Source organism: Penicillium mononematosum, assembly GCF_028829835.1.
Source record: "Penicillium mononematosum strain IBT 11891 chromosome Unknown utg000002l:1.0-8112719.0:1.0-8118358.0, whole genome shotgun sequence".
In the NCBI taxonomy this organism is placed as follows: domain Eukaryota; kingdom Fungi; phylum Ascomycota; class Eurotiomycetes; order Eurotiales; family Aspergillaceae; genus Penicillium; species Penicillium mononematosum.
The window spans coordinates 1,780,812-1,807,867 of NW_026643272.1; the positions used below are offsets into that span (position 1 = coordinate 1,780,812).

At 49.2% G+C, this 27,056-nt stretch overlaps 11 protein-coding genes across 11 annotated transcripts; 6 read left to right on the forward strand and 5 right to left on the reverse strand.

The window, feature by feature from the left end:
* Positions 1-503: 503 nt before the first annotated feature.
* N7519_002424 (polysaccharide biosynthesis domain-containing protein) lies at positions 504-1,198 on the reverse strand (the record flags this gene model as incomplete). The annotated part of the gene is made up of 4 exons (XM_057289202.1): positions 1,099-1,198; positions 1,014-1,038; positions 618-936; positions 504-561 (listed from the first exon to the last, which is right to left on the reverse strand). The coding sequence occupies exons 1-4, from the start codon at positions 1,141-1,143 to the stop codon at positions 504-506; spliced, it is 447 nt and encodes a 148-aa protein (XP_057150404.1). The 5' UTR covers positions 1,144-1,198.
* A 329-nt stretch (positions 1,199-1,527) lies between these two features.
* On the reverse strand, positions 1,528-3,288 carry N7519_002425 (synembryn; the record flags this gene model as incomplete). The annotated part of the gene is made up of 7 exons (XM_057289203.1): positions 1,528-1,627; positions 1,686-2,527; positions 2,578-2,697; positions 2,752-2,910; positions 2,977-3,053; positions 3,118-3,192; positions 3,261-3,288. 7 exons carry the CDS (start codon positions 3,286-3,288, stop codon positions 1,528-1,530), a joined length of 1,401 nt encoding a protein of 466 aa, XP_057150405.1.
* Positions 3,289-4,040: 752 nt separating this feature from the next.
* On the forward strand, positions 4,041-9,229 carry N7519_002426 (uncharacterized protein; the record flags this gene model as incomplete). Its single annotated transcript, XM_057289204.1, has 2 exons — positions 4,041-8,689; positions 8,767-9,229. 2 exons carry the CDS (start codon positions 4,041-4,043, stop codon positions 9,227-9,229), a joined length of 5,112 nt encoding a protein of 1,703 aa, XP_057150406.1.
* Positions 9,230-9,778: 549 nt separating this feature from the next.
* Positions 9,779-10,903, forward strand: N7519_002427 (uncharacterized protein; the record flags this gene model as incomplete). Its single annotated transcript, XM_057289205.1, has 1 exon — positions 9,779-10,903. The coding sequence occupies one exon, from the start codon at positions 9,779-9,781 to the stop codon at positions 10,901-10,903; it is 1,125 nt and encodes a 374-aa protein (XP_057150407.1).
* A 757-nt stretch (positions 10,904-11,660) lies between these two features.
* On the forward strand, positions 11,661-13,747 carry N7519_002428 (sodium:neurotransmitter symporter family protein; the record flags this gene model as incomplete). The annotated part of the gene is made up of 2 exons (XM_057289206.1): positions 11,661-13,250; positions 13,304-13,747. The coding sequence occupies 2 exons, from the start codon at positions 11,661-11,663 to the stop codon at positions 13,745-13,747; spliced, it is 2,034 nt and encodes a 677-aa protein (XP_057150408.1).
* A 239-nt stretch (positions 13,748-13,986) lies between these two features.
* N7519_002429 (uncharacterized protein) lies at positions 13,987-15,228 on the reverse strand (the record flags this gene model as incomplete). The annotated part of the gene is made up of 1 exon (XM_057289207.1): positions 13,987-15,228. One exon carries the CDS (start codon positions 15,226-15,228, stop codon positions 13,987-13,989), a length of 1,242 nt encoding a protein of 413 aa, XP_057150409.1.
* Positions 15,229-16,039: 811 nt separating this feature from the next.
* On the forward strand, positions 16,040-16,604 carry N7519_002430 (uncharacterized protein; the record flags this gene model as incomplete). The annotated part of the gene is made up of 2 exons (XM_057289208.1): positions 16,040-16,340; positions 16,366-16,604. Coding segments are annotated over 2 exons (540 nt in total), but the record flags the coding sequence as incomplete, so codon positions are not given.
* Positions 16,605-16,952: 348 nt separating this feature from the next.
* Positions 16,953-17,874, forward strand: N7519_002431 (RTA1 domain-containing protein; the record flags this gene model as incomplete). Its single annotated transcript, XM_057289209.1, has 2 exons — positions 16,953-17,597; positions 17,656-17,874. 2 exons carry the CDS (start codon positions 16,953-16,955, stop codon positions 17,872-17,874), a joined length of 864 nt encoding a protein of 287 aa, XP_057150411.1.
* Positions 17,875-18,200: 326 nt separating this feature from the next.
* N7519_002432 (Zn(II)2Cys6 transcription factor domain-containing protein) lies at positions 18,201-19,780 on the reverse strand (the record flags this gene model as incomplete). Its single annotated transcript, XM_057289210.1, has 3 exons — positions 18,201-19,043; positions 19,118-19,447; positions 19,481-19,780. Coding segments are annotated over 3 exons (1,473 nt in total), but the record flags the coding sequence as incomplete, so codon positions are not given.
* A 416-nt stretch (positions 19,781-20,196) lies between these two features.
* N7519_002433 (uncharacterized protein) lies at positions 20,197-21,554 on the reverse strand (the record flags this gene model as incomplete). The annotated part of the gene is made up of 3 exons (XM_057289211.1): positions 20,197-21,314; positions 21,369-21,412; positions 21,466-21,554. The coding sequence occupies 3 exons, from the start codon at positions 21,552-21,554 to the stop codon at positions 20,197-20,199; spliced, it is 1,251 nt and encodes a 416-aa protein (XP_057150413.1).
* A 3,530-nt stretch (positions 21,555-25,084) lies between these two features.
* Positions 25,085-26,856, forward strand: N7519_002434 (putative choline transport protein; the record flags this gene model as incomplete). The annotated part of the gene is made up of 4 exons (XM_057289212.1): positions 25,085-25,260; positions 25,322-25,950; positions 26,007-26,577; positions 26,655-26,856. 4 exons carry the CDS (start codon positions 25,085-25,087, stop codon positions 26,854-26,856), a joined length of 1,578 nt encoding a protein of 525 aa, XP_057150414.1.
* Between the last annotated feature and the right edge of the window lie 200 nt (positions 26,857-27,056).

The following is a 27,056-nucleotide window of genomic DNA, read 5'->3' on the forward strand; positions in this document are numbered from 1 at the left end:
CTGTTGGTAGATCTCTAATAGTCAAACGACTCTAGGGCTAGAGGGTGGACTTACTAGATGTTTGATGCGCGATGGCCACAATCATTCGCAACGAGGGCCCCAGAAAATCAGCCCATATACACAATGGCGGTCGAGACTATAAGACGAAGAACCAAGGGAAATGAAATTTTATTCAGGGTATATTTCGGACTCAACATCGAAAGACTGTCCAAGTCCTGGCAGACAGCCAATCTACATTTGAGTCGCGATTGATGGTCCGACGCTAAATCAGAACCACATATTTATGTGTACGAGCACACTTCTATCGTAAAAAGTAACCTCAAACCATGATACTGAAGTAACCTCAGACCATGATACTGCGAGGTCTCGTAATCAGTATCACAATCTCGAGGCCATTCACCATCTGCGCCACAAGGAAACAGGCAAATGCCGTCGGCCAGATCAGCCGGGATGTGGAACTGCCCTCGATCTCAAAAACTGCAGCAATGAGACACGATTTGTAATCAGGAGCTGGCCTTCTGAGCCTTCTCGTAAATCCAATCGTTCAGACCAGCGCGGTTTCTAGGACACTCCGTCAGTTTCCATGCGTGACTCACCCAGCTCCAGCCGGCACTTACCTAGCGATCTCCACGGCGTAGAACTGCATGCGCACACCGAAAATGGTGGTTTCCTGGTCATACTCGGCATCCGCACGGGTACGGATCATGGTGCCAAAGTTGAAGTCATCGATTTTGTTCCACTTCATCATCCAGTTACGCCACTTCTCCTTGCCGGCCTTGCTCTTCATCTCGTCCTCGACGAGGGTCCCAGCGGGATCGAAATCGGGGAATGCCTCCATAAATGAATTGTAGATATCATCGTCCTGCTTGGTCAAGCGAAGCTGCGAGCCCTTGACCTTTTCCAAAATAGCCCAGTATGTCATGAGATGTTCAACCGCTGCAACGTGACCGGGGTATCAATATTATGATCTTGCGACAAGCCGTAAATCGGATGTGAATCGATGCGCGACTAACCTTTGACGGCGAACTGCTTCTCCATCTGTTGCGATTGTTAGCGATCAAGGTTCTTCAGTCCTTCCATCTGCACGCGGGTTCGTACATCCTCCAGATTCTCCGCCTCCTCGGGGTTGAATGGCTTCGACATTTTGACGGTTGAGTGTAAAGTGAATTCTATGAAATGACAACACAAGAAAGCAGTGATATGACGAGTGGGGAGGAAATCAGGGTGGGAGTGTTCAGTGCCCCGCGCATAATTTTTTTGTCGGGCGGAAAGCACCCTCCGCCTTGCATAACGTCATTCCGCCCGCAGTCCGCACGAGGATAAATCGTACCAGCCTCATATTCAGCTCAACTACTGCTGTATCCCTTTCTAGCTTACTAAACTGAGCTAAAAAAACCCCATATAGATCCTGGATTGATTCCAGCATCGCTACAGAGCTACTACAGAGTATAGTCATAGACCGGACATGCAGCTGTAACGATCCAAGCTCAAAAGCCTTGCTTCCAAATGGGACTCAAAAGACAATGCTCAGTCACTATCTGTATCATCCGGTAGTTCTTCGAATCTCCCCTCGTGGAGAGCCTGTGTCACGGGGTTCTCGACATTAAGGAGACCATTTGCTTTGGCCCTGTGATGAATAGTCATTAGCAAGGACTCTATATAGAGCTCGTTTACGGTGCACCTACCTCTCAAATAACACAAAAAGTCTCTCCGCCTCGCGCTCCTTCTCCTCCATCGTCATGGGCGGGCCGGTGTCCTGTGGCTCAGCGGCCCACCGTTGTCCTGTGATTGGATTGCGTGCGGTGTCGGTGCCGTCTTTGGCTGAGGATGCTCCAGTTGCACTCTGTGGCATCTCAATGCCGCGTGCTGCCAGGAAGCCAGCAGCGAAGCCATAGCCAATGTTCTTAGTGAGTTCCTCAGCATCCTTACCTGATAGGACAAACATCAGCTCGGAAATTGTAACCTTCAGATTGGAGAAGTGGGTTGTCGAGAGCTTCAGAAGTCTTGAAGAAAGCGTATCAGACTGTCCAATCGGCAAGCTACGGTCAGTGTCCTCAGGCAGAAGAAGCGACTGCATATGCTTGCGGGGTCCATCGGGTGCCACTTCGTAGATAGCGATGAGTGAATATAACAACGGGACTGCATTTGCTTCTAGCTCCGTAGGGCTATATATGGATGTAGCCTGATCCAAGATGCTGACCAACTTGTCCACGTTGCAGTTGTTGTCGAATGTGGGAAAAAGGGGGCTGCTCTCAAAAATTTTGCCTTTCTTTTCCTCCAAGTCAAGGATAGACAATGTATTAAGCAAGCCACCAACTAGACCATCTAGGGGCTTTGCTGGAATATCAATGCGACATATGATCTTCAAGATATGAGGGATGGAAGGGGAGAACTCGGGACCAATGTCTGGGAATATCTTGGAGATGTTGTATACCAATTTGAGCGTGTCTGACAAGGCCAGTTCGTCCATTTGTGACAATGGTTTTCTTCCTGACTTGGGGAACTGCTTCGCATGACGGCTCAATTGCTATACTGGTCAGTACAGCACATCAACTTTCTAGTCGGACAATGACTCACGTAGTTGATGTTATCCCCCAACGCGTGACTCTTGATCAAGTCTTTGAAGTCCAATGTGGTGTTATAGGTCGCGTAAAACAATATCCGACTTGTGACCATCTCGTCTTCCGAGTCTTCGGTCTATCAAATATCATATCAGCTTTGGTACCGACATTCCACCTGCTGCGGGCCTACCTTAAGCTTTTCTGCCAACTTTCCACTGTATCCCGTGTCTACAAAAGCCTGGCGCATTTTAGGGTCAAGTAACAGGGCATTTGCAACACATCGCAATGCTGCTCGACGTACGTCAGGGGTCTCCCCCTCAACGCCATATCGCACCAAGGTATTAATGCCCTGAAATTATCAGAATCAATTGTAATTTTCATTCTCGAGGGGCAACTTTATCTGTCGTGTTCATACATTCTGCGAATAGATCGGTTCTGCGTTGGTAGGGTTCGTGCCGTGTTGTCGGAGCTGGAGGAGGGTTTGGACTCGCTCTAGTAGTAGATGGGATCAGTATTAGGCGTGTACGTAGTAGGTTGGCCATTGCATCCGACTTACCTGCTGTTGAGAGGTTGTTCTCTTGTAGGTCTTTCTCGAGAGATTTTAGAAGCTGTGTCACTTGTTGTAGCTTCGCTGTATGTGCAAGATCGAATCAGCCGACCTGTTTGATGGTGTGGAGCTTTTCAATATCCTCCATGTACCTGTTCCTTGCATCTGAAGAAATGCCATCCTGATCTGAACTCGCACTGACTCGAGTGTTCCGAGTAAGGGGGTGAGGTAGGACTGGTGTCACTTCCACCGATGCCTTGTGCTGAAGGAGAGTCCCCGGCACAGTATGAGAGCAATATCAGATCAGTAACTTGAGCAGGTAGCTATTGACGAGAGAACCAAGAAAAAGGGAGAGGGCCCGGGGGAGCCACGCGGGGAAGTCAGACCCAAATCGTCATAAATTATTTGGTGACCCCCCACCTACCTAGGTAAGCTTCTCTTAAGAACCTCTTCTCCAGCAATTGATATAACAATTATTGCTACATAATTATGAGAAATGCCCTGTCTTGGACAATCTAGTCTATGTAGACCTTTTTGTATATTGTGAACTCCGCCGTTTGTCTAAAGAATGTGACAGTAATAGATTGAGATGCTAGAAGCTCAATGCTAAATGCTAAGTACTGAATGCTGAATGCTGATTATTGTTGTTAATTGCTACATATCTACACACTAAAATACTCTCCCAATGATTATTGAAGCTATAGCCACTCTCACAAAAAGTCCGCGTGTTGATGCCTCGTCGCCTCAGGCGGTGACACTTTACGCGCATCGCGGCGCGTCAGAACTTGAACCTAGTTTTCTCGGCTTGATGTGGCTTCTTGATTCTCCAGTCTAGAACAGATCATGGACAGGGCCTGAATAGTGTCTAATTCAGCAATGATCCTTGACTATTGCTTCTTTTCCTTTTTCACACTTCTTGTCTGATCCAAATCATGGTGGAGATCCTCTCTGCTCGTCCGCCTACACCTCCAAGGACAGCTTCGCGCATCGTGATTGAAAACACAGAGTCACCAGTTGCCGTTCAAACACCCAAGGAGCCAGCATTTTCTGCACTGGGATCGGTGGAAGCCGCTCCATCCAGCCGCAGTTCGAAGAAAGTGAATTTCTCGCCATGGCCCAAGTACATCAAACCACCAACCTTTGCTAGTGCCATGAAATCGGCCCCCGACGTCAAGACTATCCCTCCATCCCCGAACTCCAAACCTACGAAGTCGATCCTGAAAGCAACCCAGTCACCAATTCCCGTTTGGTCACCCAATGTCGATACATTCACCACCGAATCGCTTGCCATGCTGCTCGAATCGGTCATCCAACAACTGGCAGGCGAGTCGATGAGCTCCCGACTCGATGCCTACATGCAATTCTTCGGCGCGCTACGCACGTACGACGGACTTCCGGCCGGTCAGAAGATTGCCGAAAAATTGAATCTCATCACCGAGTTTATCCAGCGAGATGTGAATAGGGACCTTGCGAACGGCTCTCCTCTCGACACGAACCTTGCCAACCAGGCTCTGAAATTGTCTGCTGCGTTTGTTTGGCATCCGGAGATTTCGACACAGCTTTCGGAGGAGTTCAAAATGTTTCTGGTCGACCACTCCATCACTTGTCTCTATGAGGCCAAGGCCCCAAAGTCTGTTTTGACGCACTACATGTCCATATTGGCCACTCAGAACTTTGGCCCCAAGATTATGACCAGTGCTCGTGTAGCCCGTCTTTTGACGGTCCTACAAGAAATAACCAAGAATATCACTGGCAACGCCATTGTTTCCCATCGATTGAACATTTACCAGCGCCTCCTAGGCCAAGCCAAGTCCGCTTTCATCTCCCAAGCGAGCCTATGGATGGAACACTTGATATTCGCGCTGCTTCATCATTTGAGGGATACCAGGTCAAAAGCGATTGCACTTGGCTTCCAGGTAGCCACAGAAGCCGGCCCCAATCCTATACTGTCGAAAAACATCCGGGATCTTTTCGACCGGCCATTAGAGCACGACCGAAAGCTTGTATCAGAGGTTCGTGAGCGCATGACTCGAATGATGGCGACGGTGGATAGCGGTGAGCATGTTCCTCAGATTTGGAGCATCATTATCCTTCTTCTTCGGAGCAAAAGATGGAATCTTGAGCAATGGGGTCATTTTAAGGAATGGGTCCTCGTACTCCAAAAATGCTTCAATTGCAGCGAGCCAGTCATCAAAGCGCAGGCTATTGTTGGTTGGAATCGATTTGTCTTTGCTGTCAACCCCAACGAATCGACGAGCCGATATCTGCTAAAAATGCTGGGCAAACCGGTACTCTCTCAATTCGACCGCAAGAAGACCGACAAGTCAGGAGCACCGCCCACCCAACTTGCTCTGACCAGCTACTATAATCTTTTATACTACACTTTCCGTCCGTCAGCTTCTTATCAGCATCTAGATGTTATATGGGAGGAATATGTGGTCACTCCGTCTTCAGGCATCTTCTCATCGGTCCCGGTTCTCAGTGACTGTCTTTCGCGCATATTGACAAACCTGTTGTGGAGTGCGCAGGCTAAGATATGGATAGAGAATCGAATCAATGACAATACCAAAATGGAAGCAGAGGAACTTCCTGCTGCCGACAGCAGATGGGTTCGATCAAGAATTACCTCGATTCTGAAGGTTTTCGAGCATCTGTTCAAAGCCTCAGTTTGGATCGATGACGCAGTTGGCCAATCTCACGTGGCATTGGCCTGGAACAGTCTGTCCAATGCTCTATCGCTTGCGTCCAGCAAAGAGATCACCCCTTCGGGGGAATCAATGCAAGCTGCTGCTAGCATTTGGAGTCTACTGCACCGTCTTTGGACTGCAGGGCCGCCCTCGTTGAATGCCGACGACACAGATATTTTCTTCGAAAGATTCAGATTCTTGTCTACAACAATGATTGTTTCTATTGGGGGCATTCCGTTTACCGAAAAGCTTCTCCTGAGAAACGCGGATGAAACTGACAACATTTCCGCACATTCACATCCAAATACGACCCAAGAAAGTGCTATTCTTCATCTCCTTCGAATAATCAGCAGCACTGCAGGGACAATAGCGCCGAGCGAATCTTACACACACCTTGTCTTAGGTAACATTGAAGCAGCATGCAACGGGAGGTTCTCCCGAGGATCTCGCCTCGAACTTCTCCAACAGTGTGCCGAATTGAGCACTACGAAGACCAGTGCTATTCCCTGTGCGGCTCAGCTGTCGGAGGTAGTTTGGAATGCCACTGCTCAGGCGGCCGCAGATGCTTTGCAGTCGTTCCCTATGGAGTCGGCTCGTGGGCGTGACGGCTCTGTATCCCGTGACTATGAAAATGTCATCAAGATCCTCTCGTTCGGACTTTCATTTGCGTCGGCCTTTAAAGAGTGGTCTCATTTGCTTGAAACTTTTGTTCGCGTTGTTCGTACGGAGAAAGGGAACCAGGCGGTTGCCAATATGATTGTGGAACCCATGGCGGAACGCCTCATGCATCTTTCCGCTGAAGATACCTACTTGCCCTCAACCTCACTGCTTGGTCATTCCTTGTCCATCCCTTTCATGCAAGGAACCGGCCTAGGCATTGATCGCAGCGGCATCCAGGCAGCTGGTCATACCATCTTTCCTCATAAACTCCTCGCGTCAGTTGCCCAGACATTGCATGGTGCATACGACAATTTCAACGCATCACAATCCTACGGTCTTGCCGACTTTATCGAGGCGTTAACCTCTTTTCTGGGCACTGGTGTCCCGCAGTTCCAATGCCAAATACTTCAATGTCTCCAGTCATCACTTGGTCTTTGGTTGAAGGACGAATCTCACAAAATCCATGTTGACCGTGGCGTTGATAGCAGAATCCTGACAGCGTGCCGTGCGCTCTCGTCAGCTACTATTAATATTCTGCAAACATCAGTTTCTCATGATCTAGCTGCTTTGAATATCTTTGAGCCTATTCTTTGCGCCGGTTTGGAATCGTTGCATGTGTCAACTGCTAAGAAATATGTCGAGCTTTGGGGCTTGACCTTTGGTTCACAGTCTTTTGCCACCCCTGTCACCGTTTTGCAGGCTGTACAAACTGCCGAATCCAGGGTCCAGACCGCAACATTGCCCCCTCAAGACGGCGATCAGGATACCGACATGTTACCTCCCCCTCCGCAAGACGGACTTGATCAGCCATTGCATCAGCCATCTCAGGACACTCAGCTATCGTCCCCCGTCATACGGACCGAAGACTCCTCTTTGGTCCTCAAGCCAACTGAGCAGTTCCATGAACCCCAGTTGCCGAGTAACCTTCATCAACCCACGGATGCGCAAATTGTTGGAGGCATTTCAATGTCTCACAAACGCAAAAGCCATCGTGAAATGTTTTCGATGATTGAATCCCTTCAATCCTCGTCACCAGCTAGTACTCCACGGAAATTGGGCTTTAATACTCCTCCGCATCTGCGCAAGCTACACGGAGGATCACTAGCCGAACTTCCTCTAACGCCCACTCTCGCCCCTACTGAGAATGAAGAAGGATTCATTGGCTCATCTCCTACGCCTGGTACCAGAGACCCGACACCTTCCATGAACTCCGACGCACTCACATCGAGCCACCGGCCTGCGGATTTGGGTATAGACCCTCCATCATCTCCTCCCGAAATGCAGTCTCGGAGCCCAAGCCCTCGAAAGCCTCGCTCGAAGAGCGCGCGACGAAGGGCTGCAAAAGCAAGGAAGGCTCTTGTTGGTACATCCGGCAAACAGTCAACAGTCAACAGCCCGGCTACTTCCCGTCTGGCGACGGAGAACATAGACACGCCCATGAGTGACGCCCATGACTATGATAATGACAACACCAACGCTACACCTCGAGCAAACGGAATTACTCCCAGCCGGCGACTCCGATCTGGACTGGGTAAAGACTCAGATACAGCAGAACCTTCTCTGGTGCCACTGGTTGACTCTGATAAGACACCTGTCCAACAACCTACTCGCAAGAGTAAACCAAGCTCGAGCTCCAAGAAGAAACGGAAGCAATCTCAATCTAAGCCTACTGACAATCAACCCCAGCAAGCCGGAGACATGCCTCCTGATATCCTTCCGGATAGTTTCATGGACTCGAGCGAGGAGACAGAGTCACAAATCGCATCACAGCTTGGACAGGACTTGGAACTAGCAGTTGACATGGACGATAGGGATCATCTGGAACAAGCAAAACTTCCGGATGAGCCATCCATGAAGAAGAGAAAACGGGATCAAGAGGAACCTTGTTCATCTGTGAGAACTGACAGACGCCGGTCGACACGGCTGTCCATGGCCAAAGACGTGGTCAACGTCGAGTCATTGCAGCCTGATGCTTCACATTCTCACCATGCCAATTCTCAGCCAGTCTCTCCGGCTACATCATTGTCGCCAACTGCGACTCGCCGATCCACTCGCAGTTCACAACGAAAAGGTGGTGATAATGTCCCTACGGATTCAGACCCTGCAACTCAAGACCTCGTTGCACAGGGATCAACACAAGATGGTGAGACCCCGCGACCGTCCAAAAGGTCTCGCAAGTCCATTCGTCTTGAGGACCAGTCTGTTTCTGCCGCCGTTGATAGCACTCCAAAAGCGTCCCTCGAGATACCCGCTCGCGCAAAATGCGGTCTCAACAACATGCATCTGAGGCATCTCAACCTCAACCTTCAAGTATTCCATCCGAGGAACATGGCGATACAGAAGACTTGCCACCTCATGTCGACCTGGACATGGTCCCCAAGAGCCTCGTTACAGAAGACCAAGCGAAGCAGAACACCTCTATTGTTTCTACCGAAGAGGCAACTGCCAGTCAAGTCTCTGAAATGGAGCAGGCCATTGAGCCTGCTGTAAAACCAGACATGGAGATGGACATCGACATGGATGGAGTACAGCACGGTGGAATAGTAGAGCAAACTACAAGTGTCGCCACCACGGGTACCCAAACCCAAGAAACACCCCCCGAGCCCAAATCCGACATCAGCGAAAGAGGCGTCGCCCAATCCCTGAAGGACCTCTTGGGTGAAATGGAAATGACGACTTTGTCCCCGAGCGCTTTCCGCGAGGTCGATGATCTTCTCTTCAAGCTCCGTTGCGAAGCACAAAATGCATCAACGCGACACAATACTTCAGCATAGCGAATGGCGTTTACAGCGAAACCTTTTGGATATGAATTTTTTATATTGGACCCCCGTCTCATCATTATTCCCCACCTGCATCCTATATGTCTCCATAGCCTGAAGCACAGCGCCTATTTTATTGCTTGGCACGCTTGGTCCCAAATCTCTTCTTTTTCTTGTACGTTACGTTTTCCGGGCTCGATGGTTTCTGCAGGTATAATAGGATCCAAACATTGAACATTATGATCTTCAAGAAGTAAAAGACCACAAAAGAATGAGGGTGCTATGGGCGTCTAGTTCACTTGACTCACTTCCACATTTTCCCCTCGATCATCTGCCGTCGCCACCATTGTAATAATAAGGAGATTCCGTATTGGCCAGTTGGAGTTTGACCCGAAGGTGTTCAGGTACAGTTGAATGTCATGATGACACCGAGCGCCACTCCTTCCTAAATAGTATATCAACCCAGGTTTCAATCGAAGACGTCCTGCTCAAATCGACAGCGCAGGTTTCATTCAAACTCTGCAATTATATGTACATACTAGCTCGACTGTACATACTCACACAATGGCCACCCCAGGCACTCAGTATATGATGCAAGCCGGCCTAGCAGCCGGCATGTCAGGCACACAGGGCATGCACTCCCCACACGCCAAGCCGGTGGACCCCCATCTCAGCGACCCGGTCAACATGCTTCCAACCGACCTAACACCCGACTTCAAAAGTCGAATCGCACTGCGTGGTGTGAATGGGAAGGACGTACTGGTTCCCTACCTGAGTATCGGCGCATGGTCATGGGGCGGCAAAGCAACCTTCAACTACAACCCAACACGGGACTTACCGCGCATCCACGCAGCATGGGAGAAGCTCAAGTCTGTTGGCTTGACCTTCGTGGACACAGCACAGTCCTACGGCGACGGCGAGAGCGAGCGGATCTGCGGCAACCTGTTCAAGGACATGCCTCGCGACTCTTTCGTGATACAAACCAAGTGGCTGTCAACACCCGACATGACCAACACACTCATGCAGGCTGGCGGGCCAAAGTCCAAGCTTAAAGATTCACTCATGCGTCTTCAACTAGACTACGTCGACATCTACCTCGTTCACGGGCCTATCCACCCTAGTAATATATCCACTGTCGCCAAGGGCATGGCTGAGTGTGTGCAATCCGGGATGGCGCGCGCGGTTGGAGTGGCTAACTATGACACAAAGGAGATGATCAAGATGGCCGATGAGCTGGCCAAGCACGACGTCCCTCTCTCTGTCTGTCAGTGCGAGTATTCAGTCGTACGCCGCTTGCCTGAAGTCAGTGGGATAATTCGAGAGTGCAAAAAACGGAGTATCTGCTTCCAGGGGTTTGCCTCGCTGGCCGAGGGCCGTCTTTCTGGTAAATATTCCCGTCTCAATTGGCCGCAGCAGAGCCGGCATTTTAGCAGTTATCCCATGCATCTGCTCGAACCTACTATCAATGTCTTGAAGAGTATTGCTGAACAGCGGCATGTTCCTGTTCCTGCTGTTGCGCTGAATTATTCTATCAATAAGGGCGTTCTACCACTGGTTGGCGTGCGCGATGCTGGCCAAGCGGAGCAGAATATGCAGGCCCTTGGATGGCGGCTGACGGAAGATGAGATGAAACAGATTGAAGGAGTCAGTCTACAGGGTGGCAGGTCTGCCTTTATGCAACATGGGTAGGTAATATAGAAGGATGATGAAAGTGCACAGTGTAAATCGAGGACCTGGTTATTTTTGCCTCATGTCGAGGGTCTCCTCCCAATGGCTTTGGCGATGTCTAGACCAAGAGGTCTGAGCCGTAGGCCAAGAATAAAGGGCAGAACATGACTGGTCTTCGCTACCACTATAACTATAAGTCTGGACCGTGATAATACATGTCGCAATCAACGCCATGCATTTGCACAACTCCACGCCAAGAACCGCCCCTTTGGCAACAGAAGGGAATTTCGACTGTTTCTTGGACACTTCAGCTCGTTCGGCACTCCTCCGAACCCTACATCGGCTCTTTAGGGACCATGAGATGCATGTCACCTCACATGACCGAGCCAAGCTGGCTAATCTTTGCCCGTGGTAGTATTCCCGCCAACAAGACTGCGACATGGCACACCATCTCCGCTCTGGGATGCTTCCAAGACTCTTGGCGCGGCTCTCCCATCTCGCAACCCGCGAATCTAAGGATCCAGGATGGAAATGCCTCCCCAAGCCTCTTGGCATGGGTCCAAGGTGACGGGTGCAGCAGGATGAGATGGTTGGGGCGCCCTTGGCATCAGCCAGAAATCATACGAAAGCGTCCCTGATCTGCTGCGGAGGTTTCTAAGCGACTTTGTCGCTGTTAACTTTTTCTTTGGTTTGTTATCACTCGTAAAATCACGAAGTACTCGCATGAATTTACAAAGGTCTCAGCGCTTGAAATTTTCCTCATCTGATCGGTACCATCATGGTACTCGCTCAGTATCTCAAGAAGGCTGTGGCCTGGATCGCTCCTACTCCGCAAAAATCGGAAGATGGACGTGATCAATGGCCCTCTCGAGCGGCTTTCTTGCTGGCCGCCATGGGAGGCTGCGCCGGCCAGGGAAATCTGCTGCGATACCCCTCAGTGGTCTACAATAACTATGGATTACAGTGGTTCATCCCCTACCTGTTGGCCGTGTTCGCAGTCGCCATTCCGGCCCTTATTCTCGAGATTTCGATTGGACAAGCATATCGTGGCGGGACGGTTATCGCGTTCAACAATATCAACCATCGGCTGAAAGGTGTTGGTATGGGTCCCGTCTTGGTCAGTTTCGTTGTCGTGCAATACTTCACAGTCAACTTGGCGTGGATCATGAACTATTTCCGCAACTCCTTCCGGAGCCCGATACCGTGGGAGGGCAGAATCGAGGAATTCTACATGGGCAACGTCGTCGCCAATATCGATCCGGTCGTGGGCAATCTCACTGCTGGCAATGGTGCTGTTGCCCACTACACTGTGTACCCCGGGATTGCACTTATCGGTGAAACAGTCGGCTGGAGCGCCTTCATCTGGTTTCTTATATGGATTTCCATCTTCCGTGGAGTCGGCCTGACGGGTCGGGTTGTCTACTGGACGATGGGTTTGCCGATTGTCACCACCCTTATTATCGTCGGTCGCTCTTGTTCACTGGAAAATGCGAGCGAGGGTGTCCGGCTCTTATGGGCGACATGGAGAAGCGACCAGCTAGCCTCGGGAACTGTCTGGCAAACCGCTGTCGGACAGGTCTTCTTTTCCACCGGCATTGGTTTCGGGTATTTCACTTCCTATGCATCCTATAACTCCAAACACTCCAATGCTGTCATGGACGCAATTCTTATCTGCGGGAGTAACGTCCTGTTCGAGAATGTTGCTGCCTTTGCTGTGTTTGGTGTCGTAGGCTACCTCCGACGTTGGCCACAGGATGGCGAGAGATTGGGTGCATTCGTGGTCGGTTTCCTCACGCTCCCCGAGGCTGTGCTCCACATGCCTGGTGCAAACTGGTGGGCTATCCTATTATTCTTTACCCTGGTGGTTCTCGGGTTTAGTTCAGCCTTTGTGATGCTCGACGCGGTGGCTACCTTGGCCGTGGATTCGGGCGTGAAAATGTCACGACCGATGATTGTGACTAGCCTCACAATATTGTCATTCCTTATGTGTTTGCCTTACTGCACCCAATTCGGATTCTACCTGTTGGATGGAATCGACCGATGGATCAACAATGTGGCCTTGATCTTTGTTGTGTGGTCGGAGCTCGTCGGTGCAACCACGGTTTATCGCTGGCACGACGTGGTGAGCCAGACAGGACTGCCTGCCTTCGCTGTCTACAATTTTGGATACTTTGGCGGGCAGATCGTCGGAGTCGCCGTCGCACACGGCACCTCGAATCCGGCAGCTGGCGCTGGCGCCGGGTTTGGGTTGTATATCTTCTGCTCGACTATTTCTGTCCTCGTCGCCACGACCCCGGATATCAGAGCTGCCAGCTTCTGGGGGTGGAACCCTCTCCTCAGTCGATTTTGGTATCTAGCATTCTACTCTGTATGTCTCCCGCTGCCAACAAGTCTCGCACTAAGAGAAACTAACATGTGCAGGGTAATCAATTAAGACGCGATCTGAATGCCGTCGTTGGCGGTAATGGAAACTGGAACATTCCTCGTTTCTGGCCCATTCTACTCCGGTATGTCAGCGCGCCTGTTCTGGCCATTGTGTTCAGCTTCGCGTATCCTGAATTTTATACCCTGCGTTACGACCCAATGATGATCGCTGGGTTTATTTTGGCGCATTTCTGTTTGCTCTTGATTCTGCTCGGTTTGGTGTTCCCAAGATACTACAACGTGTTTATTCCACCTGGTCGGAGGACCGAGGGCACGGAAGAGACGATCGCCAATCAGCCCAAAGAACAGGAACTTCTGCCAGAGGTCGGAGTGTTCGACTGCGAAACTGGCATGCAGGAGTTGAGTTCTGATGGGATAGATACGGGCATTCGAAGGTGCCGAAGCTGTAAAGCGTACATACTTTTCTTCGATTTAACGTGAAGACGAACTGGTTCTGAAGTGGCTTTTACTGTTTACCTAGCTCCACAAGCTGGCTACACAGCAGTTCAAGTATTGGAAATGCAATTAAAGAACACCTTGTGGTATGATTTTCTAGATAGCTTCTCCGGAATATAAGAAACACGGAGTCATATTGAACAGCAAAAGAAAAAAAAGAAGCAAATGCGCCGACCAGGATACAAGCCCGCCTAATCCACACTTGGATCTGTCCTCTTCCCCCTTCATTCTTCCCCGCTTGATTCCTCCACATCAGTCTCCATCTTGAAGTAGTCTGAAATTTGAGTGCTTGGAATTCGTGGTCCCAATATAGACCTGACATCAGCTGTGTCCGGGTCTTTCTCGAGCTCAGCTTCCGCTTTACTCAACATGTATCGAAGAGCTCGGCACTCCCTCAACTGGGCCACGACAAGCCGGAGTAAACGTTTCTTGTGCTTGCGTAGAAAACGCAATTCATCCCGGTACCTGTTGACTTTCTCCAGCATTTCATCAAGGGATTTCTCCGATTTAACTGCTTTGCGGTCAGCAGTCTTCTTCGTCGAGGGTAGCAATTCGGGGTCAAGAGGACTTGGGGACCGCTTCCTGGAACTGGTGGGTTGACTAGATTGGACTGAGGTTTTTGGTATCAGGATCCTTTCGGAACTAGATTCCCCTTTCACGTTCCTCGATGAAGTTTTGGAATCTTGGCCAGAGAGTCTCTTATTTTGCAATGGGCCTGTCGGGGAGATCGGATTGATTAGGCCTGGACTTCGCCTGCTGCCGAGATTGGCAGGAGATCTATGAGAGACATAGGACTCCTGGGCAGGGCTTGAAGTGACTTGAACCGGGTCCTTGTGCCTCGGACAGTGCGACTTGTTTTGACATTGACGCGAGGAAGGGCCGGGTGTATCTTCCGGACTTTGGACATCCCGTTCCAGTTCTTTGATTCGTGCTTGCAGTTTCATTACTGAATCCCTTTCGGTACTCTGGGGCACTGATGGCTGATGTAAGGGAGATTGCAGAGTCATTGGATATTGTGGCTGTCCAGGGTTGCCCATGCTTGATTGAATTTGGAAAAGGGACAGTTCGTTTTGTTGTTGGATTCTCAGAAGCAGCCGAGCGACCTGCTCTTGCGAAAATGCAGGGTCGCCTACGCTTGTTAGGATCTGGGAAAGGATCAGTTGGTTTTGTTGCTGGATTGTGAAAAGCTGAACGACCTGCTCTGGCAAAAATGTAGGTTGGGAGTATGGCGCAGAAGGGTCAACCCTGGGACTCAAGAGAACTGGAAACGGCTGTTGGTTTCTCGCATCCAGGTTAGGATCATAGAGTGGTAAATTTTGACCCTCTCCGCCAGACATTGCACGGCGAGGTGGGATATTATCTGGATGGCTCGTCCAGATTGCAGAGTTCAACACGGGCTGGTGGACTGTGTCCCGTCCCTCCTGGTGCTCAGAAGATGGCTCAACTGGGTAATTGTAACCTTCCATTTCGGAAACAACGCCTTGAGTGAGAGAGAAGAGGGGATCTGACGAGAGACTGAAATAAAGATGAGCTGTCTCCGGATGGGGAGCCGTTGTAATGGATGAGAGAAGGAGATCGTTCACTTGGTTCTCACTGGTCATCCGTTTGCTGTTCCCGTGCTTGTTTGATTCGTTCCTCTATGAGACAAACGAGGATCCAGGAGATGGATAGACTAGGAACTGTTTTATAGACAAATCTGACCATGCAATGTGATGATAATTGAATGAAGTAAGGATTAGGCAGCATATGGTTAAAATGAAGGCATGATGAAAGAAGTGCGAAGCTGTTGGGTGTACATAGTCTTTTTTTACTTCCGACTCAAAATGAAAACAGCTTTTACTATTTAATCTACCACCAGTCGGTTTACATCTATATGCAATTGAAGCCTTGTATATTGGATATAGCTTTTCAGAATGTTATCAGAAGGTTTCTGCCCGGGTACAAAAAAAGGCCAAAAAAATAATGCGCCGACCGGGGTTCGAACCCGGGCTCCTGCTTGACACCGGCTTGGGAAAGCAGTGTCCTACCTCTAGACTATCGGCGCTTTATTTGTGAAATAAAGACTGGAAATTAATTTTCACCAAAGTCAACTTATCCGATTCTGGTCAAGAGGATCAGCTTAAACCATGGTTGGGCTGTAAATCCGGGGTAAGGGGAAAACTGTTTATTTCTACTCTGTGGGGACTACGACTCAGTCGAACTGCAAAAGAAGAGCTGGATATGCGGAAGCTTAACTGCAGTGGGCTACTTCGATTGGTCATCTAATACCGGGCAAGGTTCTTCGCGACGTGTCTTACGCAGGATACCACGCAAACCGTGTTTGATTTTGATCTAGGAGTCCCCGTCAACAGCCCGTTGACCCCGATTAACTCCAGTTGGATGATGCAGCTAATCGACATATGGTTCTCAATTCACCCTTTCTTCGTTCTCATCTCCAAAACCCTCTTGTTGCATTGGATCTATGATCATGTCTCGCTCCCTATCCTCCTCTCAGACTCGATAGCCACGTTGGACACCCATGCCCGAATCCAATCGCCCATCACTGCTGGTGGAAAGCGCGGCACTGGCCGAGTGGTCCGTATCTCAATTATGTCCCCTGGCAGTCAACGTCTCGGATATTAGCACTGCCCAGACTCTATTGCGGCTGAGCTGGCATCATTTGCGCCGCTATCAAGCTCGCCTGGCAACGGGCTATATCCAACTGGCGGCCCGAATCATTAACGATTTGCGCAGCCGTCTTGCCACCGCACCCAACAGGGGAAATCACACACCACTGAAAGTATTTATGGAACATGACTGTACATATATGCAGGCATGTAACAAGAGCATTGGGGTAGTATAGGCAGCAGGATAACTTAACCTATGCCAGAATTTCATCTGTTTTGGAAGGATGGTGAGAAATGCGAGGTGCGGATACAACATGCGTGCGAAATGCGAGGTGCGAATACGAGAATCGCCGGAGAAGCTGATTGGTTTGTCAGTAGCCACTGATTACTACCTAGGTATCGATCTCGGCGATGGATTTAGTCAAATATCCTATTGATGAAGAGAAAAGATATAAAACCTTGATGCGTCGGGGTGAGAAGATATTTTCAAGCAACATCTTATCAGAATCCCATCTTGACCAAGCACGTTTACGTACATCCGTCTTTTTCTTTTTGAAAAATAGCTGTCAAGCGTTCTTCGAAAAATGGGCCAATCTATATACTTCTATGACCCGTCCCTGGCGGCGTCCATTATCTTTACCATCCTTTACCTTCTCTCCTTTGTTTACCACCTATACCTGTCCGTGATTGCGCCTTGCACAAGGAAGTTCAGCCGAACAGGATACTTCATTCCTGTTATGATTGCTGCCGCAATTGAGGTCGGAGCATACGCCATCCGAGCCGCCAGCGTCAAGAAACCAGACAACATCGGATTATACGCGACTTCAGCGACGCTAATTGTCATTGCTCCCGTGCTTGTCTGTGCCAGCCTGTATATCTTCATTGGAAAGTTGATACAGTCCACGGGGAAAGAACCCTTATTGTTCTTTGGGAAGATCTCGCCCGTCTGGATCCCTCGGATATTCGTCATGTCGGATGTTCTGAGCTTTCTCACGCAGGCCTCGGGGAGTGGGATTGCGTCTTCGAATGACTGGGAGGGAATCCAAAAGGATGTGGGGGTCGGCGTTCTTATCGGAGGGCTGGTTTTGCAGCTGGTTACTTTTGCGCTCTTTCTTCTTCTCGTTATTTGGTTTGATATGAGGTCGACCCCGTCTTCACTAGGCGGCGGTATGGAAAGCGGAGTGAGGTTGGTCTTGAATGGGATTTACGTCGCGAGCTTCTTTATCATGGTAGGTTTCTTTCACAGGTGTACTACAATGAGCTGGAACTTAACTTACTCGTCTTTAGGTCCGTCTGATCTATCGAGTTATTGAATTCTCCATGGGCATGGACACTTATACTTGGACCCACGAATGGCCGCTGTACGTCCTAGAGGCAGCTCCAATGTTTATTGCCATGATGGCATTGGGTTGGTATCACCCTGCTAGATGGATTCCTTCGGGTCTTCCTGCAACGCCGGAGATAAGCTCTCGTAGGAGATATAGCGAACCGATCCCACCATCTTAGATGGGCCTGAGACATGGCAGCTTTGGAGGCTTTTGGGGCTGTCGCTTAATTCTTCTCTGTGTCTCTATCTTTGCTTTGTCCATGTATGCGCAGATATGCATGTGTCTACTTGTTTATATTTTCTCGGTTGTGCTGAGATCATTTCATCAGATGTCTTGTTTTGGTGGTAGACTGAGCGCTTGTTTGCTTTTGCGGGCCTCTATAAAAGGCCTTTCCTTTGCTAGTTTGAATAGAAAGGGTTTCCTTCCTTCTTCATCTCCCTAGTAGCCCCTCTATCAACTATGTCACTCCAACGACGATTCCGTTTCCTGCCCAGTAACCCCTACATTTTCCAGGCCGTTACCCGAGGTCTTAATTGCATTAGCTATGTCTCCGCCCGAGGCAATATAACCTGCCTGCCACTCAACCAGCTCACGCATCTCCAAAGGCAGATTTTGGTATATGTCAGCCCCCCATTGACGACAAGCGAGGTCAGCCATCGGTGTCTCCAGCATCAACGGCCGCAATATACAAAACACGGGCCACATCATAACCGTTATCGCAACGAAGTGAAGAAGCAGCATTCGCGAGACGTGGCTTCGGGGATCCAGGAACTCCATGAATTCCTGGCTCCCGATTCGCACCCAGCTATTGTATATCTCGCTCAACGCGATGAACCCTCTGCGAGCGGAGTGTTGTAATCCCTTGTATATGTTCAGGATAGACTGGTAGGTTATCCTATCACTTCTAGTCACTAGCAGTGGTTGGATACTTTCAAGCGTCAGGACGGAAATATCCAACATTTCGGCATCGCAGCATGTAGTCGACGGGAGAAGAGGCAGGATACGAGTGTAGATAGCTTCCGACGTGAGGGAGTCGAACATCTCGCTCCCTTGGTATATATCCAGGATCCGCAAGGTGATAACCGCACAGCCTCGAACCATGACGAGGAAATCGACCAGCCCGTCCTCCATGTAGTTAGACTGAATTGTAAGCGCGTAGGTAGTAGCTAGCAATAAGTCTAGCTCGGTCCTGGTGCACTGGTCGCTTGTGGCGAGTGCTTCGCCAAGTGCTTTAAGCGCTTTGCCTCTATGTGCTATGGCCAGAGGCATATATTTATCGCCATTCGGTGTGATTCGGGACAGGTGAGAAGCCCCCAGGCAGAGAATTGAGTGCATCAAATGTGGGCACTGTACGCAGTCAGTTTGCATACACACCTCCCTCGTTTCAATAAGTAACTCATACAAGGAAAAGGGGAGCTTACCTCGTGTGCATACGCCGGCAGAGAAGTCTTCCATATGCCTTCACTCCCAAACGGGAGATGCGGGTATGCGGCGATCAAGAAGTGGTGTAAGAACCGTAGGTCAGCCGCGGAAAAAGTATCCGGAGAATTGTATGAAAGCGATTTCCATCGTGTTAGTGGCGATGCTGTAGAGGTGCTAATGATGGATCCATGACCCCATTCCTCTCGTCTGTGGGGATGTTCACTTGAAACAGGTCGACGACGGCGTAGGACCTGGTCTTTCGATGGATATACACACACCATGTTCCGTCCCGCACAGTTAGAACACGGGCGAGGCTGTGTTTCCTGACACTAGGAATAAGTTAATCATCTATTTCTGGATACAATTTCCGATAGGGGTATGGGTGCAACCTTTACTCTTCTGGCTTTGCAGTTGAGACACCCTTGACGGGACTTTGTATGCGGTCTTTTTTTCGTCCTAGATGGTCTTGTCTCCGCTAGCGTTTTTGGTCCTAACTCGGAATAGGATAATCCATCTTGTGGCATGGGTGCGTGAAGCCGTTGAGAAGGCAGCGGACTCATGGTGACACTAAAACTTTGTCCAGGAATCCAAGTCTTAGGATCCATTCTCACTTGCATACCGCCAGCCTCAGAAAACACGGAAAATTGATGATGGATCACAATCTGGATATGATAGAGATTGTAGTTGGATGGTATGTCAAAGATTATGATAAATGATAATGATGGCAGGCAACCAAATAATCACGGTGAAGTGGCGGGGGCTGTGTTTCGTACTGAGGCAATACACACTTACCATACTACATCCCATAGAAAATGGCGTATTGGAAAATTGAGTGCCGTATTGAGTGCCAAAAGGGAGCTCTAATTATGTTAGACCAGTGTTTTCCACTGTGCCAGATACAGGGGCGCATGCAGCATGAAGCTGGCACAGCATAGCTTGTACATTATCACCAGAAAAAAAAAAGTTTGATTCATATATCAATCACCAAATCGTTGTGTCTTTGAATGTACAACAAGCAACAATTTCCACTGGATTTATGACATCAACAAGGCGATTGTGCATGCTGCTTTTGGTACAATTAAACATCATATTGTTTCTCAAGCGAGTTGACTGAGCCCTTGGTCGTCGAAGTTTCAGTTCGAAGATGCCCATTTGCGGTCCAGTTCTCGAGGGGAACAGCTTCGACACGATGCATATCGTTGCCGAACTCGTTATTGTACTTATTGATGGGTTCAGTACTCGAGCGCTTATCGCCGATGTACTTGCCAGGCGTTGTGCTTTTATTTCCTAGACGAAAAGGTGGCTTCCATGAGCGAGGGAATGCGAACGAAGGACGAGGTTGTGAGTTGTTGGAGTAGGAGCCGCTACTATCATTGTTCTGGTTGTCCGGATTCCCAGGTTGCTGGGCTCGGTTGCTGTTGTACTGGAATGCCTTGACGCCAAACAGCTTGCGGAGTAGTGGCCACCAGCACATGAGGTTGGCGACATAGATTGCCGTGCTGGCTTCACGGATGTACCAGATCTGGTAGGTTGTTGTGAGTGGGGAGGCAAAGTTGAAATATTTGTTTAGGATAGCGGCAATGATGGTGAACAACCCCAGACTCATGACGCCGATGAGGACGACTTTTCTGCGTCGTTTGAGTTGAGCTTTGATAAGGAGTGGAATCGGGATGGCGAACATGACGGCATCGGAGGAAATGTTGAAGACGGCCTGAGTTATCGAGTAGTGTTGATATGTCGCACATTGCATGTTTTCCACCGGCATGGCCCAGTATTGTGAGAATGGGCGGCAGTAGACCGCGTAATAGGTGACCATTATGACGACAAATCCGATGGCAACGTAAATGGAAAGGATTTTGATATAGAAGTTGGATTTCAGATTCTGCGTGATTCGCCAATAGAGCATCAACATGCATGTCTTGACGCCCCAGGTTGAAACCAACATGCATTGCTCCAGTCCGATGACAATTTTGCTTCCATAGATCCGATCGCTGACTTGCTTTGGGTCTGCTAGTACTTCATCATAGTCCCTGGGATCCATGAGGTTCGTTGCGTAGCGGGCCGATATTTGAATGAGTACCAGCATTGTGGTATAGATTGCCTTTTGAGGAACCGTCGGGTTAGTTGAAAGAAGCGACCATCGTGATTTCCCGATGATAACACTTACAAATGTGGCTGTCATCACATAGTCGTCCACTAGAGAGTTACTCGTTAGCAGAATCCAAAAAGAGTAGAGCCTGGAAATCTTACCAAACAACCGTTTGTATGATCCATTGGCAATTATACGAGCCACACTTTGCTGCAGTTAGCAATCTGGTCTAATTCCAGGCTTCCATTTCAAACCTACATTCTCCCGACATAAATAATAAGCCCTATAGACCAGAAGACTATGGCTTCTGAAAAGAGCTGGTTTGGAGTGGGTGACACATCCCCCATCTTGGCAGATAGAGCAACCTCAGCTAAACCGAACTGCAAGCTGCCAGGGGGCTATAGAACAAGTCTGCCATGTGTGAGAAACACCGGGTTATCGAATGGTTCTGACGAGGAGCATCAGTGGCAAGTGTGAATTGTTATCATGGCTTGTTTACCGACAGCGGGTAAATCTATAAATGATGTATTGAGAACAGGATACTACGCCAAAGAAAGCGATCATTTCATCCAGTCGGTGAAAGTGGTTAAACTACGGAGTAAGGTCCCGGGGATGGATTTAAAGCTGTCAAACGAGACAGGGCTGTAGCGTCATGGGTGCTGGCCCGTGATATGTCAGTACAGGCTGACAAGCAAGGAAGAATGGGGCGCAGACGCAAGGGATTGTTTCCCTCGAAGCGCCAATCCGGTCGGTGACAGTCGGGTTTGGAATGTACAAATTACGCACGGAGCAGGAATCGACATATGAGAAGCCTTACGCTTCACATTCCTCCTTCGTGTCTTGGGGTCCAACCTTCCGCTAGTCGGGCCAAGAGGCCTATAAAAGCAGCTTGTGACACTGATTTCCCAATAAATACATAAACACTCAATGTTGTGCAAAGCGGCGCAGCTGTGCGAGATATCTCCAACAGGATAGGATGCATTAAGCGAAATTGGTGTAACCCAATATTAAATCGCATCCTTGTCCTTGATCGTCACTTAATTGGTATCTTTATTTTGGGCTGTAAAGTCCCCCCTATGCACGTTGCCGATAGCTTTAGGACCTCCATGCCTCGAGCACGAACAAACTCATTGACAGGTCATATTCCATAGTGGATACGTTGGAGATGTGCGGGCGATATTATTGGGGAGTCCGGAACGTTGATCTGCATGGCGATCCAAACACAGTGATCCTCCATAAGAATAGACTTGCGCGATATGCGAGCTAAAGAAAGGGTTAATAATAATTGATATGGTAGGCCAATCGTGGACCGGAGATCATGCCTAATATGTATACTCAACTTTCTGCGTTTTATCCCTAGGGAACCTTATCCCTGAATAGTTTCTGCAATATCAAGGTATTTCGGAAGCCGAAGCGCCGCTAGTTACAAAGATGTGGAAGCTTGCTCCTCAACTCTACTCTGCTGATTTTGGAATCCTGAATGGCCGTGTGGACAAACTCGACATGAGCTTCCATATGCACTATGAAGATGGGTCACTTGATTGACGGGTGAGGAAGCTCCTTGATAGCGACTCAGCCATACCTGATAGCCAGCGAATCCACAGGAACAACGCTAGATGACCGCCTGTGAATCAAACTCGCGGTGTATGCATTCTGGCGCTTGTCAGGCTGTGTCATTTTGAAGACGAAACATAGACTCCCAATTAGAGTAGCCTTTGGGCGGATTGTATGGTCGAGGTCTAAACGGCGGCTGGAAGTCCAGGGTATCATTCTAGCGAAGAGGTTAATCCAATGATCTTTGCATTTGTAGGATATCGGATCTAGCCCAGAGACAGAACTCAGTCCAGAGTCGTATCGAGAGGTCATCTTCCACGAATGCGGCAGAAGGACTGATGGCTGCGCATACAATGTAGGGACATTGTTCTACTACCGAGGAAGAATGCTAAGATAGCATTGCAATTTTCGCGTGCCACATACTCCACATGTTAAATGCAATATCCGGCCGGTTGAAACTAGCCACGTGTAAAACTGCGAAGGCCAAAATTCTCAGGAGCAGGAAGGGGTTGAATACGTATAGCGGCCATTTCCCTATTCTATATGATGGCGTGTGGTTTCATAGTGCAAATGTATACCGAGTATAAGTGGTTAATCGAGGCTCTTCGGTGTGAGAATCGTTGATTTTGAGATTCGAAGCCATTCAAGCAACACATTATGTGTATGCACCCCATCATGCACCAGATTCGCAACATGCACACATATGTCTAGCTCTAGTTAAGCAACGACCATTGCCGCATGGGCGACGATTTGGAGCTGCGCCACTGTGTGATGGACCTCGAGTGCCACGAATATTCTCTTGGAGACTTTCAGCACTGGTGGAACCTTGTTTTAGTGGCCTTAGGTCCCCCCATGGTGTGACTGGCGTAGCCAGGTAGTTCCCTCCTCCCTTCTTTCTCTTCCCTTTCCTTTTCCCTCCCTCCCCACCTTTCTCTCTCTCTCTGCGTCACCTCTGGCTGATGGTGAATGCACGTACATTCCTTCTCCATTAAGACCATCTATCGAGTAGCTCTCGCAGCACTCTCTAGAAAAATTTGACAGCTTGAAGCAATTTAACCAGCTCAGTAGCAGTGAGCAATATTCTGCAAAACCGCAGTTTCCATGTTGCTGATGAAGCTGAAGCCGGTTGCCCTGTTCGGAAATGGCTGTGGTTGATGGAACACTGAGTCGAGGGTCTACCTCTAGAGGCCGTCGGTGGCACTGGTTTTTGTCGTCATACTTGCTAGGACGGGGTAACGCTGCCACTCAAATTAGACAAGCTCCATTGGAGGCTCGTGTGAGCTCAGATGGATGCAATTAGTATGGTGGTTCGCATGCTACCTCACCGTGATGTTACATTGCTATGTCATAGCTTCGATGGAGTTGGATCATATCCAGTGTTATTTCCTGCTCGCTGGCTCTCCAATGAAAATTGATACTTGCGTGAGGTGTATTTCTCGAAAGTCTTGAGCCAACTCCTCGCACCAGTCGAAAATTTATTCGCCGAGACAAGAACAACGAGGGATTGTGTTGTTCAAGCATGCAAAACACTACGGAGTGGCCTGTACGAAGAACCTAGAACTTACTCCGTATTCGTGGATATATTTATGTTGCAAATGATCGATCACCCGAGGCCATGTGGTTCATCAAGGGGATCGCGATTGTATGCGTGGGACAGGCCAATTAAATGTTGCGCAGACAACGGTGGAATGTAGAATATATTCAACAGACCAACAACCGAAATCTGCGGAATCTCAAAACCATGACCTCGCCACAATATTGCAAGGGTTACCCTAGCCCTTGATTGAAATTTGCCCCAAGCTACGATGTATGTGGCTAAGCCGCATCGGATCGACGGCCTAGATGCTGCATTCGAGCGAACCCCTTACTTAGCCTGCGACGTATCAACTCGGTTCCGATTTGGGAAGGTCATAAGAGAAGCAATTTTCACCGGCCCAATCAAAAGCAAAACGTGAATTAAAAACTAGATAGTGTACCCCGTAGATGCGCACAGAATTCGCCCTTTTCTGACAGAAATTGTGGTATGATTCTTCCAATAACACCCCTGGCCCCATATTTCATCCATGTAACGAAGAAAAGATGTGCATCCCTTCGGAGAAAACAGTAGACCGATCATCCTCGCATGAATGCTCGGACCTTGTGCAAGACATGTGGCAGCCATGAGGGGCCCTCACATCTTACATTCCTGTTGCGACACGCCCGATCGTTCCTATGCGCCCTATACGCTCTACCAAACCTAGTGGGGATGTACCTCCCTTTCTCTTTCCTTATCCTATCGTTGCTATGCCTCGATCCCCTTGTTGGGTATTCGCTCTAACACTGCATGACGCACGGCAAAATGGTGTTCTCAAAGCAACCCTCTGCGGACACTGGAAAGTCCGCGAAACCTGATTCCGGAATGGACGAAGTGCGGCTAGAATCTGCACTTGGGCACAAACAAGTGCTGTCGCGGAACTTTGGACTGTGGAGTTTGACCAGTTTGGGGATTGTCATTGCAAAGTAAGGCCATTGTAAATCGGAAATTGCACTGATGAAATATCGATGGACTAACGGGACCAAGTTCTTGGGCTTCAACAGGGGGTACAATCGTCGCTGCGCTGCAGAATGGCGGCCCGATGGCTGTTCTGTACGGATTGATTCTAGTCAGCGTCTTTTACACGGCCATCTCAGCTTCGCTGGCCGAACTTGCCTCTTCCATGCCTTCTGCCGGTGGAGTATACTACTGGTCATCGGTCTTGAGCCGGAATCGAGGCCGTGCAGTGGGATTCTTTACTGGGTATCTAAATGCTTGCGCGTGGCTGTTGTCGGCGTCGTCAATGAGCTCCATGCTGGGAAATGAGGCCGTGGCCATGTATCTGCTCAATTACCCTACTGTCAAGTGGCAATCCTGGCAAGTATTCATTGTATTCCAGATTGTCAATTGGACGTGTTGTGCGATTGTGTGTTTGGGAAATCGATATATTCCCCTCATCAACCGTGTTGCCCTTACTCTGTCGATGTGTGGCCTCGTCACAACTGTGGTGGTTCTCACAGTGATGCCGAAAAAGCATGCCAGCAACGCCCAGGTGTGGACTGAGTACCACAACAACACGGGCGGATGGTCAGACGGAGTTTGTTTCATGACTGGTCTGTTGAATGCCGCATTTGCAGTTGGAGTCCCGGACTGTATTAGCCATTTATCAGAAGAGGGTATGTCCGAAACAGGAAAAAGGAAAGGAAAAACCACCAACTAACACATGTCTTAGTCCCCAAACCCGAGATCAAGGTCCCGCAAGGCATAATGTTGCAGATGCTCACAGCCTTCGTCACATCCTTTGTGTATCTGATCGCTCTCTTTTACTCCATCCAGGATCTAGACGCTGTCTTTGCAAATAACATCGGCTTTTTCCCAACCGCCGAGATCTACCGACAAGCGACAGGGTCTAACGCAGGCGCTATTGGTCTGATTGCAGTACTGTTTCTTGCAACTTTCCCAACTCTAATCGGGACATTCACAACAGGCGGACGAATGTGGTGGAGTTTAGCACGCGACAACGCAACACCCTTTGCGAACTATTTCGCCCAAGTCCATCCGACACTGCACTCCCCCGTGCGTGCCACAGTTGCCATGAGCGCGCTCGTCACTTGTCTGGGGTGTATATATATCGGCAGCACGACGGCATTCCAAGCGCTGATCTCGTCGTTTATTGTACTGAGCTCGCTGTCCTACTTCGGAGCCATCTTTCCGCATGTTTTGTCTGGTCGTGGGAACATGGTCCCCGGGCCGTTTTATATGGGACAGAAACTTGGGATGGCGGTTAATATTGTTTCTTTGATGTATATTTTGGTTACTGTTATTTTCTTCTGTTTCCCCCTCGTGCTGCCGGCCACGGTTCAAATATGAACTATACCAGTGTGATCGTTGTCGGCTTGATGGTCCTCACTGCCTTTTGGTGGGTGTTCCGTGCCAAGCGCCAATACCATGGCCCGCAGTATAGCTTCGAGGCTGCTGAGCAGTTGGCTGCTTGCCAAGAGGGCAAGGAGGGTCGTCGATCTTTTATCGACGCCGTGGGTGTTTCGCCTGATGGTATTGAGGATGGGAATGATTCACGATGAACGACAACTGGAACCCGAAAAACTTGAAGACGGGCGCGAATGTGACTACTGTTGCTTATTGATAACAGGTAACCTTGTTAAAGAATATGTATCTATATCTTTTGATGAATATAACAACGATTTGTGTATCAAAGTGCTGTGGTCAAGCAAGGCTAGGCTAGGGATCAAGCACGGACGTACGATTAGTGGGGCTACAAGTT